The sequence below is a fragment of the Aricia agestis genome, chromosome 8 (assembly GCF_905147365.1).
Source record: "Aricia agestis chromosome 8, ilAriAges1.1, whole genome shotgun sequence".
Taxonomy (NCBI): Eukaryota; Metazoa; Arthropoda; class Insecta; order Lepidoptera; family Lycaenidae; genus Aricia; species Aricia agestis.
In genome coordinates, this window is record NC_056413.1 from 4,574,123 (window position 1) to 4,597,012 (window position 22,890).

Sequence of the window (22,890 nt, forward strand, 5' to 3'; positions counted from 1 at the left end):
AGTATATGTGTGCAAGATTTCGCCAATGTTTGAGTGTTATCGTTACACACTAATTACCTATGAGTGCACGCTCACACTACAATAAATAGACCAATTAAGAAAAAGCGTCACGGTCAAAGGGAAAAATGCTCACCCAAAAAGTGGTGGTGCGCGTCTTCGTGGATTGCACGGACTATACGTAGGTGTAACGTTAAAGTGGCATTTCAGAACTTTTAGAAGAGGGTGTTAATAGTGTAGATCGAAACAATCTACACAGAGCCTTTTGTGCCACAGCGCCGGCGTTTTAAATGCACATATGCCATAGCAGTCAGCACAGCCCACATTAATGCGTTGTGTCTTCACACAAATATTATAAAAGCGAAAATTTGTGAGTGTGTGTGTTTGTTCCTTCTTAACGTCTAAACGGCTCCATATCTAACATTTGGTATGGAGTTAGCTGATATCCTGGCCACTGCTAGTATAAAGTGGTATGGATAATGGAATACGTTGCACTGTCACCGTTGCGTTGTCTCCACAAGGCACCTATATGTTTGTTCGGGTGCACATCGTTATCCTTAAAACCATCAAATGAAAATCCGTCGTCATACCCATACAAATTGCCGATCCGGGAAATTTGTATGGGTATGAAGACGGCATTTTTTTTGAGTTCCCAGCATTGTTCTCATAGAAAAAGTTGTTCATTTGGACGGGCTCATTTGATGGTTTTAAGGATAACGGTGTTCACCCGAACAAGCTGTATTATATTGAGGCATATTATTCCGTTCTGACGACGCAACGAATCGCAACGGGAGCAGTCTAAGAGGTCGCCTGATGGAAAGTGCATATGGAAACTAACTTATACCCAAGAAATCGGTTGTACGATTACAGTCACTTTTATTCTAGATCCATTAGGCTTGTGTAGGCAGTGTTCCTGAAAGTCAACGCAAAGGTTGCTAGTGAGCACACACTATTTTCCTAACGTGAATGACCTTTGGAGAGTTCACATTAGCTTGGACTTAGTGAAGTCTGCTAATTCACTTATCTACTCATACAAAGCTTGTTTGCTTTACAACATTTCCTGCTATTAGGTACATTAATGTAATCTAGCAACATGGAAAGTCTGTTTATTTTAAAGTCCTATAACTTGGCTAATTTGTCTGTTTATTTTAAAGTCCTATAACTTGGCTAATTTGTAATGTGTAATGTGCAGCAGTAGCTTACTCGCTAAACTAATGCGGAAAATCCTTACCCTGCCTTTTGACTTGCGGTGTCGAGTGAAAATAAGCGCAATACACTATATCGCTTGTCGCTCGAATTTCCATCCACTTAAGTATATTAAGCGCTCAATTTCGCGTCGTCTGCAGAATAATAAGCGGATAATGCTCATCTTCACACGAGGGTGACACTGCACAGTCAACAAATTGACATGTTTATGTCGTAATATGCAATCCGGCTCGGAGGACCAATTTTTGCAATGCACTTTTTAAAGAAATAGAAGTGTTACGCGTTATTCGAGAAATATGGATGTAGTAATAACGTGTTAACATACACGATAGTTTGGTTTGTCCCTTGTAATTCAAGATAATTTTCTTACTCATCAGACAGTTCCTTTTTATTGGTAAGGCTTTTATGCCGTGATATGAAATCAGGGTCGAAGGACCATTAGGCATTACGTAATGCAATTTTAACATATAAATACAATAGTAGAGACTAGAGATATCCCGATTAAAGAAAGATATTATATAGTAATAGGGACGCCTATTGTAAAGCCTATCAGAATCCTATCGAGGTTTGTCGCCCTCAATCCTACTTAATGCGTACCTAGTCCTGGTGTCGAGTCTACTTATTTTGCTCCATCTATATTCTAAAGGCAAACGAGCAAACGGGTCACCTGATGGAAAACAACTACAGTCGCCCATGAACACTCGCAAGCTTTTGTAGTTTATCAATTCATAGTCCTGTTGACGTAAATATCGAAATAACCTTAAAATTAACATAGTTCTTTGAGTCTCAATATGATTCGAGTATTTTTTATTACAATGCTGACATATTTCTTGTGATAAATTAATATTATGATCATAAGATAAGAATAAGAACAAGAGAGAATCTCATAAAAGTAGTAAGTGGACGTCTTTCATACTACATGGGATAGTAGTTCTTATATGGCTTTTAATAAGCTCGTGTCGGGGGTGAAATCAGTCTGAATGGTGTTATACAAGTGTAGGAATTTCTACACAGGAGAATGATTCTTATGTCGTTAGTAATAAAGTCCTGACGGGGGTAAAAAAATTCTGAATGGAGTGTTGTACAGGCATCAATGTCAATAAATCTGGAGCCAACACGCTCCCTGTGTAACGGGCATTTGATAGCGTATTGACCCTAAGGCCGCGTGCACATGAGCGACCCACGTCTGGCCGATGGCGATACCAAAAATATTCATTCAATTTTGATTCACTGGTCTGGAATGCCTTTCATAAGATTGATCATCGGTGCTGAATTTTTTATATTACATTGTAACGAAAAATACGAATTCTGCAATACATTCGGTTCTATCATATCACTTTGGCTTTGCTTGTGTAAGGGTTCGTCCAAATCTGTCCATGATGGATAAGCACGATTATGAAGCTGTTTAAATCACAATCGACATCGATCATAGCCAATTGAAAAGTCTACATCAGTACACAACCTTTTTAATTCTAGCCACACACTCGTTTTAGTCTTGTTGTCGCGGGCCGCAATCAAAAATTTTCAGAGGTAAAAAAATAATGTTCAAAATTTGTTATTTTAATAGTGGAAAAACAGGAATATTAGAATAAAACTTACAAAAATTGATTATTATTTTTAACTTCACGGGCCGCGGGTTATATATTATATAGGTAGGTATAGCTGGTCTATAACATGTTTGTAATAGTTTTTAGTGGCCTATCATAGGCCAGTATTGAAAGGCCACATCCTTCAACAACTTCAGCACTTTAACGTGAAATATGCAGAGTAATTAAAATATATAAATAAAACAAACGAAGCGTGTCAAGTGTGATCGCTGATAGCTATCTGGGTCGAGCGTTTTAGACGCGGGGTCTGTAACGAGCCTTATCATGGCGGTACTGGCTGTATGCCAAATCTTATCGAGGAAAAGCTTAGCTGAGCATTTCTGAGTCCCGATGGTGGATTGTGCATGGTGGTCTGTATGTAAATGTTGTCGCGCTAGAAAATAGAAGTAAGTAAGGGGGAAATATTCGTCTCTATTTTCTACAAGTAGGTACTTACATGATTCATGAAAAGCAGGTAACTCAAGTGAGTCTCGGATAAAAATAAAATTTATACGGCCAAACATAGGACCTCCGCCCTTTATAGAAGTTGGTTAAAAATAAAGGAGATTGGAACGATGCTTAGGTGTTCGCACTCAAAATTTTAACAACTTGAGTTAAGTTTAAACAAAATTTAGATACAAAACAGATACGCTTTTTGTTTATTGATCTTTGGTAAACCGAACAGAGAATCTTATACCTAAGGCTCTGATCATTGTGTGAGTTGTGATCTCTTCACGTGATATACCAAACCAACGCGACGTGGTAAAAGTTTCATATTTTATTTCATTTAACTTACTAAAACGAAAAAATTGTACTAAACAGGTCTCTATCATTATTTAATTTATAAGGCGCTTTAAATGTCGTTTTCTTATTACGTCTAGACTCTAGGTTAAAATTAAAAGCCTAATGCCCTAGTTAAAAACTCAATGACATATTGTAGAAGGTCTTATAGATTAAGTGATGTTGAGGAGAGTCTGACGTCACACACTTTAAATAGCCCAGGTAAATATAAAGCGACCTAATTTCTCTCTATCTTTGCTTTGGACGCGATTACGGCTAATGGTGTTTAAAAACATTGTTTTTAAAAGTGCCACTTAGGGTAGCATACACATTGCCAAATGCCACTTAGGGTTAGTTCGCATTGAAACGTGACGATGTGATGCATTTTTAGGGTTCCGTACCCAAAGGGTAAAAACGGGACCCTATTATATCGCAAAATACTACCTCAATGCTATTGACACAAGAATTTGTGTTGTAAGTTTTAATTATTAAAGTAGCTGATATTATAATTTACTAGCGGTCCCGGCAAACGTTTCTTTGCCATATTATAAAGTACTAGACGTTCCGCGCGGCTTCGCCCGCGTTAATTAGATATTTTACAGAAAAATTAGTCCACAAAAAAGCCTATGATCCTTCACGTGGTCTACTTCTAATCTGATCCAATTAACAGAAAAAATGCTCTAGTAGTTCGTGAAATAAGCCCTTTCAAATATTTTCCCCCGTTTTTCCCACATTTTCCTCTATTTCTTAGCTCCTTTTAGTTTTAGCATGATAAAATATAGCCTATAGCCTTCCTCGATAACTGGGCTATCTAACACTGAAATAATTTTTTAAATCGAACCAGTAGTTCCTGAGATTAGCGCGTTCAAATAAGCTCTTTCAAATAATTTCCCCCGTTTTTCCACATTTTCCTTTATTTCTTCGCTCTTATTAGTCTTAGCGTGATAAAATGTAGCCTATAGCCTTCCTCAATCAATGGGCTATCCAACAGTAAAAGAATTTTTCAAATCGGACCAGTAGTTCCTGAGATTAGCGCGTTCAAACAAACAAACAAACAAACAAACTCTGCAGAATTATAATATTAGTATAGATTATAATATTAGTATAGATTATAAAGTATTTCGCCCGTATTATTTTATTGAAGTGACTAAATAAGTATGTCACCATGGCAACGTCCATCGCTATCCTGTCGCACAAAAAATGGTCGCCTACAGTCGCTGTTAATCTAGAGTTGTAATAACTTACTATTATTTATTTAACAGATGCACTTATCAATATAAAAAGTACCCAGTAGCCGATTCTCAGATCCACTGAATATGCATATAAAATTTGGTTAAAATCAGTAAAGCAGTTTCGGAGGAGTACGCGGCCTAACATTGTGACACGAGAATTTTATACATATATTAGAAGATAAGTAAATATCAGCTACTTTTATAATTAAAACTTTGACGTAAACAAGTCAGGACTAAAAGTTTATTTCCAAATAAATATTTAAACGGCTTAAAAGGAATGCTAGAAGCTATCGCAGTTATATTCTTTTTTTGGAGGCTTTTAGGCGGATCCATTGCGATCAAATATTTATTATTTAGCTGAGGAGCTGTCTATCTTTCCCAAAAAAGGTAGCGAATATAATATGTAACGAAATACATGAATACTCTTATGGAAAATTAACTTGGTTTGAATATTTTAAACATTCACGGTTAGGCGTTAGCTAATACTTAAATCGTTGGAGCCGATTCCGAGATTCCAATCATATACATATATACAAGAATTGCTCGTTTAAAGATATAAGATATGTAAGAACATCTTGAAATCTTAATTATTTTTCTTTAAAAAGAGAATGCGCGATTCTTTAAATCTGTAGTAGTTAAGTTCCTTTTTGCGGTTTTAGGTGTTTTAAACCAAAGTAACATAGGAGTTAACGAAAGCGTTTTTTGGGGTTTTTTTGAATACCCTAGTCACAATAATCCCTCGATCGTGGTCTCCTCACGATAGGAGCGTCACCAATCTGATTGTAAATGAACGCATTTCAACTTCGGCCTCATTTACTACCGACTACAAAAATAACGAAATTTTACTATTGCCACACTCTTCTGTAAAGTTCATATTATATTTTAACGAGCTTTTGCCCGCGGCTTCGCTCGCGTTAAGAAGTATTATTATATACAAACTTTCATTCCCTATTTTAGCCCCTTGGAGGTGGAATTGATCAAAATCCTTTCTTAGCGGATGCTTACGTCATAATGTCCACCGGCGTGCCAAATTTCAGTCCGATCGGTCCAGTGGTTTGGGCTGTGCGTTGATAGATCACCATGTCAGTCAGTCACCTTTGAGTTTTATACAGTGTGTAACAAAAATAAGTGATAACACTTTAGCGTGTGTACAAATAAGTGATAACACTTTAGCGTGTGTACGTGTTCCTTGTAGAGAGTTCACTGTGAAAGTAGCAGCGCTTGAAGACGAAGTTTGAGTTTGCCCATACAAAAGTGAAAAAAATTTTTGGTCTTTCAGCGCTGCTACTTTCACAGTGAACTCTCTACAAGGAACACGTACACACCCTACAGTATTATCACTTATTTTTGTTACACCCTGTATATCGACGGGTGCAAAGTAAAAAGAGTCATCTACAAAACAGCTACTTTTCAGGAGAGCGCATAATAGGAAAAAATGCTCCCATTTTGTCAATTTCCAATCAAATTTATTGAAATTTTCATCGTTGTTTCATTATTTATAAATTAATCTACATGTATATTTAATTTCTTCTATTTCTGTTTAATTTACGAGATATTGTAGTTGTCTGCATCTACATTGCGCTTGAAAATATGACAACTGAGTTAACTACCACTTGGTCGTTTCTACGTGGGAATTAAAAATTATATTTATTAAAGTATTTTTACCGATTACTAGTGCGATTATCAGTACCTACGTAAAGTGTAACACTTTATATTATTAAAATATGTAGTTAATGCCCGTTTTACACCTTAAAAACACCAAGTTCAGAACATAATTGCGTAGATATCTTTTCTACGTTGTCGATTCGGTGGAAGGTGCACGATTTAGAAGGAAGTTAAAATATGAAATACTAGCTTTTGCTCGCGGCTTCGCTCGCGTGGAATTTGAAAATCGCGTAAAATGCAAATATTCCTGTAAGCTCCCTTAGAAACATGATGTTATTCCAAGACCAAAAGTAGTCTAGTAACATAAGCGGTTTTATCTTTTCAAATAAGTTTATGCCAAAAAAACAATACGGTTAGTTTCTTAGTTAGAGCGTGAAGGAAGGACAAATAAATAAATAAATAAACAAACATACTTTCCCATTTTAATATTAGTTTGGATATACTTAGGAATCATTCATTTACTTTCGTACAAATCGTAATTTCTCACAACAAAAATGAAATTCTGTGTCAATACTTTAATTACTTTAAAACTAATTTAAAAAGTATTCAGTATCATTATCAGTACAGGAACTATGTTGTAAATTATTATAATTTAGGCAGAGGCTTATTACGAGTAAGTCTTTGTACTTGGCACTTGTGAATTGTGATCATGATGTGTTCATTATAACATCATAAGCATCGCCGGACGTTTTACACCATCGGAGGGATGTATACGATTCTTCAGAACACAAAATGAAATTTTATTTCAACGGTTTCTCAGTTGCTTTTCATGATCACAGAGATCCTAAAACCGGTCAAAGATAAGTTAAAAGGAAAACTTCGCGAGATATTTTTGCGCTACAGTTAAACTTGCAAATGCCGGAATATGATGTTTTGCATATTTTGTTTACCTAAATTTTGTCGTAATTTACGTCATGTGTCAATACACGTGTCTTTATTTCTCAATCGCCTTTTCTTTAGATCAATACTGAACTGACGTCTTTTTCTACCGTTTAACGAGGAAGGCATAGAATATTCACTTGATGCCTCCACTGCCGAAGAAGTATCAATGGTGTTGTCTTTAGAAGATTCACAGTTTGAGAGGGATAATATACTCGATGGCTCGATATATGAGTTAATAAACTCAAGCAGGTCATAGATTATATGAGATCAAACTATCTGTTTAATAAAAAAGACATAATATTTTGATCTAATACTGATAATGGACGCGGCGGACTTGAAGTGATGAATTGTATTCTGAGGGCGTTGGCGTATTTAATAATTTGCTTAGATCGACATCCAAATTTTCAAAATCATTTTATATTTTAGACTGAGAGTGAACTGGTGTGACTGGCCCAGAGTATTCAGATCATGGGGACTTATCTTACGAAGTTAACTTATATTCATTTGTATTCATCGCTGATACATCAAGGTTTTCTATAGAAGTTCAATAATTCTTCATCGGGCAACACAGTATTTTGCTCGATAAATCTATCGTTTATGTTCTGGAAACTTTCAACTTCTTTAAAAAGTTGTTTTGGACTTTCTGAACATGAAACAACAGTAAAAAATAACAGAAAGAAATTAGAAGTCAATTAATATAATAATAATAAGAATTAACATAGAAAGGTACTAATAAACATAACAAACAATACTAATTTACAAAAGTAAATTGAGACATCTAAATCACAATCGCAACGTAGAAAAAGCTATATGGCAGATAGCCGCTTATGCCGCATAACATTAACCCCGCGCGTCCCGCGTATAGACGACCAGCGGTAGTTATCCGCATCTACGTCGTGCAATTTCACAAAACAGGAGTAGATGTCTTCTTTTACGTGACAAAAGTACCAGAAATAAAGTGATATTTGAATTTTTGTTTTTGTTATGTTGTAGAACATGATATTTTAAGCTAGTTTCTACAAAAAAACGAAAAACTCAAAATTGCAGATGACTTTTTTTACTTTGCACCCGTCGATATATAGATTACTTGTGCGATTTCTAATATATTGTTACGTGCTAGGGTTCGAAGGATTCGGAGAGAAAGACCTGCTGACTCTCTTGAAGACTTTATTAACACTGCACTATAAACACTAATCACTAGGTCCAATCACTAAGCACTATCACTGTCCTAGGTCGTAGCCAAGTCACAGGTTTCACTGCTTCACTCACTATTGATCACTTGTGTTCACTCCGATGTCGCCTTGAAGATCGCTCAGATCAAACTGAATCGCCGGGCCGTCTACCTGCGGCTTTTTATATGGCGAGACGAATTCCAGAAAGTTCCCGATTCACGTAAACAAGTAAACAACCGTGGGAACTTTCTAGGAGGCTCGAGCATGTACCACAATAAACATAAACAACTAAATACGTAAACACATAAACAAATAAACCGGTAAACACGTAAACAAGTCACTTCTAGAAAAATCGAGCACAGTCTATTCGAGTATGTACTAGCGCACCTAACGCCATCTAGTATTGAGTAGGGGATTTATGTTGCCTGTGTTCCCTCGGTAAGTTTCGCTGGTTTGTCGCTAGATGGCACCACGTGTCCGTATACCATGTACCGTAACAATATTGTATCGTATTGTTGCAGTCGAAGGCGCTGGGTCGGGTGCTGTTCGACCAGGTGTGCCGGCAGCTACATCTCCTGGAGGCCGACTACTTCGGTCTGGAGTACCAAGATGCTAATGGCACAAAGGTAACTATATCAAATCTAATAATTTAATCTTTTTTAGGGTTCTGTAGTCAACAAAGCCTTATTGATAACATAACCCTAAAATGGAACCCTAACCAGTTGATTTTTTGTATATTGATAGGTTAATATTTAAGTACCTAATTAAACAGTGACATTGTCCTACAAATAGAACAATCCATATATTATTTTAGGACCATCATATTTAAATATTTAATCCTTTCTATCTCTGTTAGCTGCCACTTTTGACAATTTTCGCAGAGGAAATTGTTGTTCGTTTTATCAAAATCACGAAAAATTAGCTTACGGCCGTTCCCAATATTTGATCTATCTCTGGTTTTGCCCTACTCGAGATAGGAATAGCTCACATTAGACATTAGAGACATATATTTTATGTCAATTGTGAGCTATTCCTATCTCTAGTAGGGCAAAACCAGAGATAGATCAAATATTGGGAACGGCCGTTAGTTGTTAAATCAAATGAATGTCCTGGGGAATCTGTACTTTATGAGTTATGACTTATGACCACTGACTATGCAAGTACTTGTATAATGGAGGTCAGTGCTTATGACACAAGAAGAAGTTGTTGATTTGAAGAAGTTGATCTTACAGTAACATGTAATTTTTTTACTGTCACATTCTTATAGAAATTGCCAATATAACATTAATTTATTATTAAAATTTACTGTGAGAACAACTTAATGGCCAACCTAACTTTCGTTTTCAGCAGGTACTGAGAGCATGGTCGAAAATTCGGTTTTTGTTTCGGTTTCGCATAAAAAATCAGGTTTGGTTACTATACTAACAACTTCTTTAAAAGTATGTACATGATTCATTGTTTTACTCGCGAACCATTTAAAACCTTCCGAACGAACAATACAAACTCTTTTCTCTCGTCCACAGTACTGGCTGGACGTCGAGAAGCCGATGTGCCGGCAGCTCGGGTTGTCCATGCTGGAGCCGGCGCTCCGATTCTGCGTGAAGTTCTACACCCCGGACCCCGCTCGCCTGGAGGAGGAGTTCACGCGGTACCTGTTCTGTCTGCAGGTGAAGCGCGACCTCGCGACCGGGGCGATTCAGTGCAACGAGAATACGGCCGCGCTGATGGCCAGTTATATCGTGCAAGGTTTGTTGGGTTTGTCGTCTATTCAAAGAGCGAAGCTTAATGACACCTGAGACTGTAATTTTCGCATACAGTACCTACTCCCAAATTAATAATGCGCATGCAAAATCTTCGCTAATTGTAATCACGGAAACTCCCGAATCTATGAAACGTAAGAGCCCCAAACAATGCACTTGCATTTTGCACCCTGTTCAATAGGAAATTTGCCGGTGGCTGTCCGCTGTCGCCGGTCCGTCAATAAGTGCTATAACTCACCGGGAAGCCATCGCGGCGTTACCATGGTAACGTCCAAGCAACGTCAGGCGGCTCTACGTCGCTGCAAAGCGCTGTTTCTTTTAAAGTTAAGTTTAAAACAGCGCTTGCAGCGACGTCTTCCGACGCTCGGGAAATACGATCGTTGCCGCAAAATTACAAAATCTATGCGCATTATTACTTTGGGAGCACTGTAAGTACGTGTTTCTTTAATGATGAAGACATGACAGCTGATACAAAAACAACATTCACCCCATGGTCAAATATTTTATGAGTCATAACATCTTACAAATCAAAGTTTGTATGCCATAGAATGCAGGATGATTTGTAAACACGTCTTCGTATCGTCACGCCTAGTTTCTTGAGACCCCGATTCCTCGGAGCTTGCGCGTGGAGTTGCATTTGTGTGATGTCCATTAATATTATTATGATTGATCAGTCCTTTGTGACCAAAAAGCACAAATAACAATTTGTACAATATTTTCCACAACGTTCGTTACATATTTTCAGTTCGCTCTCTCGTCATTTCCCGTGACGGAATTAAGCCCGTGCCAACTTTCGCACGTTACTTAACATTTCAGAACCCTTTTAATGTTAAACAAGTCGGTGTGACAGTCACCCCCCCACCCCCTGCGTCTCGCCTCCCCGCTGTCGCTATTAGCGTTTACGGGATCAATTTACAGTGCCGGATTGCTGAAAAAACCTAATGTATTTTCCATAATGGACGACATATTTAGCAGTTATGGATTTTGATGTTATGATGTTTTTATTATAAAAGACGTAGTTAAAAAAAAAATATCTTACTTGTTAAAAGATTCATACTATGTATCTATGTCTATAACGTCTGTACTCTGTATACCTCATACGTATGTTGTAAACATTAAAATTATACAATGTTGATTGTTGACTGTCATGCCTTTTTTCTTAGTTATCAGATGAAGACAAAACATTGTGCAACTATATCGTTGTTCTCTGTCAGTACAAATCACAATGCACTGTGGGACTTCCGGCTGTTCAATTGTCAATCATGGTAGTGTTTTTTCATATTCTTATAAAATTAAAAGTTCCATAATATAGATATTATGCGTTATCTACAAATCATTACTTGAACATCCTTTAGTCAATTTTAAGTTATTCTTCGAAGTTTTTTCAGATTGATCCTTTTGCCATTGTCATAAAGCTCACAATAAGGTAATATAATACTAAATTATTATTTCTATACACAGCGGAGTGCGGCGACTTCGTGCCCGAGGACTACCCGGACCACACATACCTTAGCGGGTACAAGTTCTTTCCCGGACAGGACCCCGAGTCCGAGCGACGCATCATGGAGAACCATAAGAAGCACATGTGAGTATACGTGTTTCGTATTGTGGACCAAGCTGCATGTGGGAATAAGGTTGATTTTTAGTTTTCTACGAAGTTTTCCATTTAGGTTTTTTTCATCAATTATACTTATTTTTACAGAGGACAAAGTCCAGCCGAAGCAGATCTGAATTTGCTAGAAACGGCGCGCAGATGTGAGCTGTATGGTAAGTTCCTTGACTTTTTTTTTTTTTTTTAATAAATACATAGACAACTTATAAAAAAGAGACAACATATCACTAGATAGTAGACAGCCAACGCCTTTAGCATTAGTAAAGTCACATTGTGATGAGCCTGTTACAAATGCAATTGTTAATTTGTTAATGCAACAACACTGAATAATAAATACAACGGAAGTGTAATTATAATTAAGACTATGAATAATAAATACAACGGAAGTGTGTCCAAAACCATGGTTCCATGAAATTACCTTGAAATGCACACCCAGGCGTACAAATTCACACCTACGTATGTGTGTGTTCGGGCGAATTTTCGTTGCCTTAGCTACTATAAGTATGGCAGTAACTGAAGACAATATTTTGACGTAGGTACGAGTGTTATCGTTCTATACATTTCGATTCAGCATAATCATAATACATACATACTATAATATTATAAAGGATGTGACAATCTATACTAATATTATAAATGCGAAAGTATCTCTGTCTGTCTGTCTCGCTTTCACGCCAAAACTACTGAACCGATTGTAATGAAATTTTGTACACATATAGTCTAAAGCCTAAGAAAGGACATAGGCTACTTTTTAACTGGAAAAAGGGGTTGTAAGGGGGTGAAAATGCGTAAATTTGTTCAAATTAAGTTAGTTCCAAAAATTCAAAACAGATGGCGCTAAGAGTCATTTACATCGCGCTATCGCTTGCTTTTAAAAGTTTCTATAAGATGTGGTACCATCCCAAATTATAATGTTCGATTCTTTAGATTGTTTTACACGATTTTCTATAAGTCACTACTCAGGACTTTATCTATGCAGTATGCAGTGACGTAACCTTAAACCTATGAATGATAAATTATAGCTGTTTATGGGTAAAGTTGTGTAATGGGGGGCGAAATAAGCTTTAAAATTTGGCATAAATAAAGTTTAATTTAAAATAATGAAATATTATGTGCTGTTTTTGGGAATTTTGATTTAAGAGGTACCAGGGTTATAAAAAGCTTTTAAATTTAACAACAATTTTGTTGACACCGCGCGCTATAAACTGAAGTCCACGCGGACGAAGTCGCGGGCAACAGCTAGTATATTATAATATATTATAGTGTTTACTGTTTTGTTTACTGTAAAATTTTGCTCTGGCAGCGCCGCTTCTCAGCAAACACTACATATGAGGCCCATACACATAATTATCACTCAGTTTTGTTACAGCCTGTATAAATCCATAAACATCGATCTATACATAAGATGCAGCGAAATTATTATGCATTAATTAGCTGCACAGGTCCAACAGAATAAAATGACTGATGTATTTTAAATGAAAATATATATTTCAGGTATAAAGATGCACGCGGCGAAAGACAACGAGGGCGTGGCTCTCAACCTGGCGGTCGCGCACATGGGCATCGTGGTGTTCCAGCACTACACCAAGATCAACACGTTCAGCTGGGCCAAGATACGCAAGATCAGCTTCAAGAGGAAAAAGTTCCTCATCAAGCTGCATCCTGAGGGTTACGTGAGTCGAAAATGCTCTTTTTTAAGGGCAACAAGGAACCCTTATAGTTTCGGTCTATCCGTCCGTCTGTCTGACTGTCCGTCTGTCTGTCCGCGGTTTTACTCAAAGACTATAGAACCTACAAAGCTGTAATTCGGCATGAATGCAGATATTCTATCTAAAATCTTTAAAAAATATTTTTTTTTGGTACCACCTTTTTTATGAAAAATTTCAGCTCGATCTCTCCAGTGGTTTAGGCTGTGCGTTGATAGGTCAGTCAGTCAGTCACCTTTGAGTTACATTATTTAGATAAGGATGCAAACGGGTCACCTGATGGAAAGCAACTACCGTTTCCCATGGACACTCGCAACATTAGAAGAGCTGCAGGTGCATTGCCGGCCTTTTTCAGGTAATAGGTTTGCAGGTCGTATTGATATTTGATATTAACAGTTACAGACAGATCGACCTTTTTTATACTGATGGTATTTAAAGAGATTCGTTTGTTATGAATAGGTTACGACGCGTAGCTACCATGTCTGGATCGATTTTGGTAAAATAAGACACAATTAATATGGGAAAGACAAAGTATTGTAGTCTGTAGATATTAAAGTATACGTAAGAATAAAAAGTATTTTAAGGCGTTGGTTCTTTTATTTCTTCTTTTATCGCGGCAAAATGTCTTGTTCTTGTTTTAATTTTGATCAATTAATTAGAATAAAAGAGTTTGTTTATATTTATTCTTATAACATTTTTTTCCTCTTTCAGGGTCACTTTCGCGACGTGGTCGAGTTCTTCTTCGAGGGTCGCAACGAGTGCAAGAACTTTTGGAAGAAGTGCGTCGAGAACCACGGCTTCTTCCGCTGCTCCGCCGTGCCGCGACCACCGCGACACAAGGCGAGAGTTATGTCGCGCGGATCGTCGTTTAGGTGAGGATCATAAAGTTAATATACCTAGCGGAATAGAGAAACAAAGGCATGAGCAAGCGAGATGTCACTATCAGTAACACTGCGTGGTAAAAAGAGACGTGTGATAAATGACAGCAGAACCAATTTTTTCATTTGTTTGACGTCCAGTTGGCACTTATCGGCACGTTGACAATTTATTCTCTTAGAAAGATGCTTGTGTAAGTGTATGTCGTAAACAAATTTTTACACACAGACGATTTCGTTTGACAGCTCGAGATTGTTGCTCTATTCCGCTAGGTATATTACCTTTATGGTGAGGATATAATCACTTTTGATTGTTTGTTTTCATATAGGGTTTAAAAAAAACAAAGTGATAACTGATAATACTTTTGGGTGTGTATGAGTTTCTTGTAGTGAGTTCACTGTGAAAGTAGCAGCGCTGAAAGACCAAAATTGTTTTTCACTTTTGTATGCGGAAACTCGTGACGCTGGGACGCTAACCCATACAAAAGTGAGAAAACATTTGGTCTTCTAACTATATATAAGGATTAAGGAGCACATACAAACCCTAAAGTAGTATCGCTTAGTTTTGTTACACCCGGTATAATAAAATGGAAAATCGAAATAGTCTAATGAAAATGTAAAGAGTGTAAAGTTAACAAAATAAAACAAGTGCAAAACTTCAGACCGCTTGATGAAAGGCACATCGTACTTCTTTTTACAACGACAAAATCTTAGCCTATATTGATAATGTCAGAGCTGTAGGCTGACATCATAGATATGATCTAAGATCTATTTCAAGTATAGAGATGAAATATATTTTGTTTTTGAACGCGCAGTGGGTAGCTATTTCCCTAAACCATATCTCCTTCTCAAACTTAGTATGAAAAACTCCCTATAACAGTTTGCTTTGAGGAAACATTTACATGAAATCTAAAATTACTTACAGGTATAGCGGCAAAACCCAGAAGCAAATAGTCGAATTCGTTCGGGACAACTATGTCAAACGACAGACTTTCCAGAGGTGAGTTCATAGCTTTACCCCTCACATAGCCGTGTAGCTGCATGCTAAACAGCTTCGATAGACGCAAAGCTTATATTTAGACGATAGAGAGATACCCTGCAGTATTCAGATAGTTTACGAGGGATTAGTATAGAAGTTAGTTAATTTTTACCACATGTTATTTTTTTTACATAATCATCAAGCGTCATTGCATTGTTTAGGTTTGGTTTTTAATGGTTTATTAATTTCTACAATCCAATTTAAAGTTTTCAAAATTAATTTTCCGATTTTAAGCTTTGCCATTGTCACAACATATTCAAAAAATCTTATTTTGAATTAAAAATGTTGAAATGAAATCATTTATTCTGTAATGGATTATCTGTATGTATTTTATAAGTACGGTGAGCGGTTGGCATGGAGTGGGAACTAGCTTTGGTTTTGAGGTGGGCGGGAAGGACGAGGAACAGGCTTGCATGAGTCCCCGAACGACCAATAGTATGAGTAGTGGGAGGCTTCCGTTTGTACTATCAATGGAGATTAGTATTCTCGAGCATGCGCTGTATACGTTGAGACTTTCGCTTCTTCCAAAACGTAAAGAGTAGTCGTCGGTTTGTCACCGACTATCGGTCGGAGGATGGTACGCTCGCTCTACGTCCGTGCGTGCACGCACGCCGAACTCGCTCGGTTGTGATTGGTCCGAATCTGTCTCTCAATACAGCGCCACGCTCGTGCAATCTGTCGTGACGCTTGCTAGATATTTTTTCAATCGAATCATCAGATATGCACTTTTTATTACCTCCCTATTTGATACCCCTCGAAATCGCCAGGCATCCGTAGACTTCATCGATGTTTCTAGATTTTTAACAATTAAATCACTTAATATCCGAACACTTAAAAATGGCCCTGATTTAATTTTATTTTCGATACATTTTAGTGATAAGCTAACTATGAACTGTTACTCAAGGGGTTTAGGATAGTGGACCCAAATTGGATGTCAGTAAAAATTAAACAGTAACTTAGTTCGCACTATAGTGCTAGACTTGATCTACATACTAAGTGCCAGAGTGATCCGAGTAATTTTTTATTGAAAAGATATATTTTGCATTTAAAATTAGAAATGTGTTGTAAAACGCTTCAAAATATAAAAGTGTTTAAATATTGGGAAAAATCTTTTATTAAAATGCTTTAAAAAATGGCAGTCTTCATAAAAACTTGGATCACTCTGGTCCTAGTTGTCGTCCAATTTGCGGTCCTGTGCTTGTGTGAGTGTGTCGGGGTACTGTGACCATCCTCTGGCCGATGCGGCAGGTGTGGGTCGTTCCGCGCGTCGCGCTCAGCGGGCGGGTCGCGCGCGAGCGTCGCGCCGCCGCTCAACGCCAGCCTGTCCGCGCACCCGCTGCTGCCGCTGCCGCCCGGCTCCGACGGTACGTACACGCCGCACGCCGCACCTGCGCACGCGCCGCACTTACGTACGCATCGCATTTGCGTACGTATCGCACTTTCGTCAAACCGCATTTGCGTACGCGTTCCATTTGCGAACGCGGGGCATTTGCGTACGCGCCGCACGTGCGTACGTGCATGTACTGCATAAAATGGAGGTGCGAGTCTGCTTGTTCAGATGTAGCGACTCACGCCTGGCGTTTATCGTTGTTCTGATAGGTCTTGTAATCGTACATAAGTTAAATACAGCTTTATCGACAATAATCATGTGTCTTTACATCTGAACAATCAATAAGGTTTAATTATTATTGTTGCGTATTATATTAAAATAAAACAAATTATTATTACTGACTCCAACACCAAAATCTAAAGTAAAATATATTTTGAGACCCCAAAATATTCTCGTTATTTACCGTTTAGGTATCTACACGTCATCAATCATTATTTCATATCATCTGCAAATATGCTAATGCAGACATATCATATTAAGTCCACAATGTAAAGTACTTTGGACTTGTGTATTAAAATGTTATTAAGACGTTGAAATTATATGCCACGTCTATAAATACGTTGACGACGGTAGCATAGCATATACACTAGTATTGATGTGTAGATGTACTCGTAGTAATGCACACTAGACATTATACTAGCCGATTCTAAACTATGTAAATATATTTTATGTAAGAAAGAAATCTTTATTGCACTGTTGAATATTTATATTGAGTGCTTTTAAATGCAAAGTAAGTTAATTTAAACTTGTATCTTCTATTAAAATATGCGTCTTGGTGTCAAAATGTTCCAAAATTTCTCGATTTTATATAGCTTAATGTAAAGTGACGGCTGCATAGCTTTTTAAAAGCAGCTAGATCTATGGTAAGCTTGTGTGAGCTTTCGAGTATCAGCAATGTTTATGCTACGAGTTATGACTAAAAAATATGATTCTACTGCAGAACTTCAAATTGTCTGTAATAAATTAAATTTAATTGACGTTAATAAACAGGTTAATTTTAACAGAAGTATGAGTACACTAGACGTTCGGCGCGGCTTCGCCCGCGTAAATTAGATATTTCACAGAAAAATTAGTCCACAAAAAATAGCCTATGATCTTTCACGTGGTCTGCTTCTTATCTGTGCCTAATAACAGAAAAATTGCTCCCGTAGTTCGTGAGATAAGCCCTTTTAAATAATTTCCCCCGTTTTTTTCCACATTTTCCTTTATTACTAAAATTAATAGGAGCGAAGACGCTCCTATTAATTTTAGCGTGACAAAATATAGCCTAATAAATCCTTTCTCGATAAATGTCCTATCTAACACTGAAAGAATTTTTCAAATCGGACCAGTAGTTCCTGAGACAAACAAACAAACTCTTCCGCTTTATAATATTAGTATAGATTAACAAAGTAATGAAGGTAGAAAAGGTAATTTCGATCGAATCTAGTATGTATAGACATTAGACACGTTACAAAATATATTCCAAGTGCGAGCTCTGAGCATTAAGTGCTGATAGCGTAGCAGCGCTCGTGTGGAAAGAATACGCGGCATTCACACCAGCTAATTTAACAAAATAATTAAACGTGCTGCGGGTCATTCTTTCCACGAATCGCAGCTCCGCTCTTCAATCCTCGATTTCTTGGTTCTCGTGCGTGGAGTATACCTTAACATGCCTTCGTTACTGCCGTATACGTGATACGTGGATGTGGGTGCAGCGATTTCCCTGGAGTGGGACAAGCAGCCTCACTACCTGGAGGCTTCTCTGATGATGAAGGGCTACACGGCGGAGGAGGCGCGCGCGGCGGCGGCGCGACCCGCGACTCGCCCCCCGCTCGCAGCTACCGCGTATGCCAGCACGAGGGACAAGGTCAGCTATATAGTCTATCTCTGTCTCGCTTTTACGTCATTATTGGAAAATCCGGCCAGAAATATAAAACCTTGCGATGTTGTTTTTTTTTATGAAATAAGGGGGCAAACGAGCAAACGGGTCACCTGCTGAAAAGCAACTTCCGTCGCTCATGGACACTCGCAGCATCAGAAGAGCTGCAAGTGCGTTGCCGGCCTTTTAAGAGAGAATAGGGTAATAGGGGAGGGTAGGGAAGGGAAAGGAATAGGGGAGGGTAGGGAAAGGAATAGGGTAGGGGATTGGGCCTCCGGTAAACTCACTCACTCGGCGAAACACAGCGCAAGCGCTGTTTCACGCTGGCTTTCTGTGAGAACGTGGTATTTCTCCGGTCGAACCGGCCCATTCGTGCTGAAGCATGGCTCTCCCACGTATAAAGAAGAGAGTTGCAGATAAACTATAGAGACTTGTTATTTGTTGTTAATTGCTCAGAAGTTATCCAGACGTTAAAACGTCACAATAAGCAATCTTTTGTTAAGTGCTAGGCAATCGACGCATTTTATACATCATCTGTTATTTGCATAGAAACATTGTCGACCTTTTTAGGCTGCCTTCACATTAAATCGCGAGTAGTGCGGCAGTCGCGCGACTTCTATACTAAAATGAGCCGCGCAGCCTTAAGCAGGATGATCGGTGTCGTGGAAATAGTAAAATTTAACGTTACCAGTGCAGGTTTTTATATTTCTGGCTAGGATTTACCATGTATGTTGGGCTGTGTATATCGTTTTCAATCACCCAAACAATACAATGTTTGGTAGAGAATTAAAAGCAATACGCTTTTAATTCTTTCTCTGTCTAGAATTTAAGAGATACTGCATACAAGAGGTCTGGCTTCGTTCATATACAATCGCTTTGTTTCGACCATATTTATTGTTGTGTATATGCACCCATAATACATAAGAGTGGCAGATGATAATGAACATGTATATAAGTATATGTTTTTCTTAGAATAGAAATAATATAGATATCACTATTAGTTTAAACTTTAAAACTTTAACATTTTATAAACACTACAACTGTTAAACATCAGTTGTTACACTTTTAGCTAGAATTGTATACTTTAACAGTGTTTATTTTAATATAGATATTATAGAGTAGTAAATACTTTTTGAATAGCCAAAATTGTTAACACCTTAACACTATATTTTGTTGTTATAAAAGCTACCATAATACATAACAAAAAGTATCTTTAGATCCTAGGTACATGCATTGTAGTATTGAAAGCACAAAGAAGATTCTATTTCTCTTTCAGCTCACGAAACTGTACTGCGAACAAATCGTAAGAGCATTGTCATCATGTGCTATTTTAATACTGGTTTATATTCACCTAACATTTTTCACCGGGCTCTTCCTAACATTAAAGCCATTTGCGCTAGTCTGGGATTATTTCTAGAAAAATGCCTTCTAGTTCATAATTTATACAATAACATATTTAAGACACGATTGATTTTAATCTAGATTGGCGCATATTGGCCTCATACTGGCATATTATACACTACTAATTGTCTATTGACCATTTGAACATAAAGATTTTAAATATAAAAAAAAAAAAAACACCACGTTTTTGTAAAATACTGTTGAATGTCACTTGGTTATAACATGTCAAAAGCTCGTTTATGTTTTATTTAAATCATCTCGAAATATATTCCTCTAAACTGTTGTGCTGTATTAATTAACATATTTTATTGCACTTTTATTTATTTCAATAAGTGCCGTCTACATTTTGATACCACACCATCGAAATATTTATTTTACTACATTTTGCCTTCATAAAATGTTTGGGGTTTTATTATTGCTCATTTTTAACATTACTGCACAAAGCTATCTAATTTCGAAAATGTGCTTAGCAGCTTATACTTACTAGAGCAAATGTTATATATTACAGGTGGGTCCAGAAGTAGTGACCCATGCCGAGGTCAATCATCATCCTTCGGAGGATTCACCTCTGCCTCATCGGACGACGACACCATTGGTATGTTATCACTTAGCATATTATATTAATTTTTGTGGACTAATTTCCTTATGCTACTTATATAAAATAAAAAATAAAACATTTTATTCAAACACTACATTTATCGAATATCGTCTCTTTACCGATTGCTAACGTTTTTAGAATAAGGTGTATTAAAAATTTTGTTATATCTATTCTAGACATCGCCGGAGAGTACCTGGGTGAGACATGTGGAGGGTGGGGCCGCGCGCGCGCCCACTCCACCGCCGCGTCGCACAGGTCAGAGCTACATCGACACGCGCACGCACACGCACACCTACACGCACACACACACTGTCACGCGCCCCGCCGCCGACTCGCCGCCGCTCACGCCCACGCCCCCTAGCGATTACCCCGAGATCATCATGTCGAAGCAGTTCTGCAGCTTTAAGACTTCCGCCGAGCGGCTCGAGTACGAGCTCTCGCAGACCAATATCTACTCGGCGTGCCCGTCCACGCGCTCGTCGCGCTCGGCCGGCTCGCTGCTGCTCGAGGCCGTCGAGGCGGAGGGCGCGGACGATGACGAAGCGGAGCGCGACGACGAGCCCGGCCCGCGTCTCACGTGGCGCCGCAGCGCCAGCTGCCGCAACCTCCGCGACTACAGCTTCGACGACGCCGGCCGCGCCAAGCGCCGCACGCCCGACACGCGCAGCATGCTCGCCGACCTCGACGCCTACTGCCCGCTGTCCCGGCGCCGCGTAGACTCGCCAGTCACTCACTACGACGATGCTCGCACGCTCGCGTTCGTTCTCGGCACAGGGGGTTCGATAGACTCGCAGCGAGAGATGATAGGACGCACCTATTCTTCGAGTTTTCCCGGCGCGGTTAGCGAGCCGCGGCTCGACGCGCCGACCTTCGTCCGCAGCGGCTCGCAGGACGACATATCGCACGACAGCTACGAGCTGATCGAACGGTCGGACGACGAGGAGCGGTACGCGCGCGTTCACCGCCGCTCGTCCGTCGCCCACACGCGCTCGTGCTCTCTAGACTCTGGTAACGATCTGCCCTCCGACGATGATCGATCACTGTCGCATATGTCGGAGAGTGACAACCAGGAGCCCGATCTCAATATAACGGGCGTCAAGTACAAAAGTGATAATGATTTGCCTCTCGATCCGTTTCTTCTCGACGATCCGCGAATATTACCCAGAGAAAAGCTCTCTGTCAGGTCCGATGGTAATTTCTATAAAGAAATTAAACGAGCTCTCGGTTCCCGGACCTCGAGTCAAGAATCGAAGAGTGATATTTACGATTCGAAAATATCCAAGAGTAGCGCGGAATCCAGTAAAAAATCTCGTGATAGTGTTTATCATACGGATAGCAAAAAATCTCGTGAAACAATTAAAAGTAAAAGTTCCGACAGGTCAGGTTCACGAACGTCTAGTCAAGATTCTAAATCTGAGTACTACGATTGTAAACGAAATTTGTACGACGTAGACGATGACAATATGAGAAGACGCAGTGTTTCCAGTATACAAAATGCGTATATTGATCCATTTGAACCTATATCACCTTCTTCGAGCCCCGATTCTGGTAAAGATTATTACGACAACCAACCAACGTTTATCGGAATGGAAAAACCTGAGTATAGAGAGAAGACACTTTTTGATAAGTCGCATGAAAACTTAATTGCAAACCTCGTCACTTCGCCCAATTTTTATCATATCCCAACACCATACTCTACATTTCCCAGTAATATCAAACATAAGGAGTCTCCTTCGATGCATTCGGCTAGTTTACAAAATGTTGAACTCGAGCAATACGGCCAATATTCAGATTTCAGTCCACCTAAAAAAATGGAAGAATTGTCTACGGAGGATGAGGAAGACGTTCAGGCTCGAACTACTCATATATGGCCTGAAAAAATTATCGGCTTAGATACAGAAATAGAAAGCAACAGAGCAGCTAAAATTCATAGCTACCAAAGGCGACGGTCTTCGGAAACAGTTTTTAGTTTTGATAAAGATAAAATTGAATCCCTAACTAGGTCAACAAGCAAAGAAAATCCAATGTGTCATCTTGTAAAGGAATCATCAAATGAATCTGATATCAATGTTCGTGTTTTACCAGCAATGGATAGTATTGAATATGCCAAAAACAAAGCAAAAGCTGC

General features: G+C 38.6%; 1 protein-coding gene across 5 annotated transcripts in view; it reads left to right on the plus strand.

Moving 5' to 3' along the window:
• LOC121729740 (FERM, ARHGEF and pleckstrin domain-containing protein 2) overlaps positions 1-22,890 on the plus strand; it is a 67,198-nt gene that overhangs the window by 15,233 nt on the left and 29,075 nt on the right. For 2 of the 5 annotated variants that reach the window (XM_042118349.1, XM_042118350.1), the window contains exons 4-15: positions 9,042-9,146; positions 10,044-10,266; positions 11,742-11,865; positions 11,983-12,047; positions 13,387-13,565; positions 14,310-14,470; positions 15,399-15,473; positions 16,761-16,876; positions 18,600-18,751; positions 20,040-20,066; positions 20,673-20,759; positions 20,939-21,017. In XM_042118349.1, coding sequence (XP_041974283.1) covers positions 9,042-9,146; positions 10,044-10,266; positions 11,742-11,865; positions 11,983-12,047; positions 13,387-13,565; positions 14,310-14,470; positions 15,399-15,473; positions 16,761-16,876; positions 18,600-18,751; positions 20,040-20,066; positions 20,673-20,759; positions 20,939-21,017 — 1,393 coding nt within the window. The remainder of the gene's footprint in view (positions 1-9,041; positions 9,147-10,043; positions 10,267-11,741; positions 11,866-11,982; positions 12,048-13,386; positions 13,566-14,309; positions 14,471-15,398; positions 15,474-16,760; positions 16,877-18,599; positions 18,752-20,039; positions 20,067-20,672; positions 20,760-20,938; positions 21,018-22,890) is intronic. The other 3 variants (XM_042118351.1, XM_042118352.1, XM_042118353.1) reach the window with 3 other exon arrangements.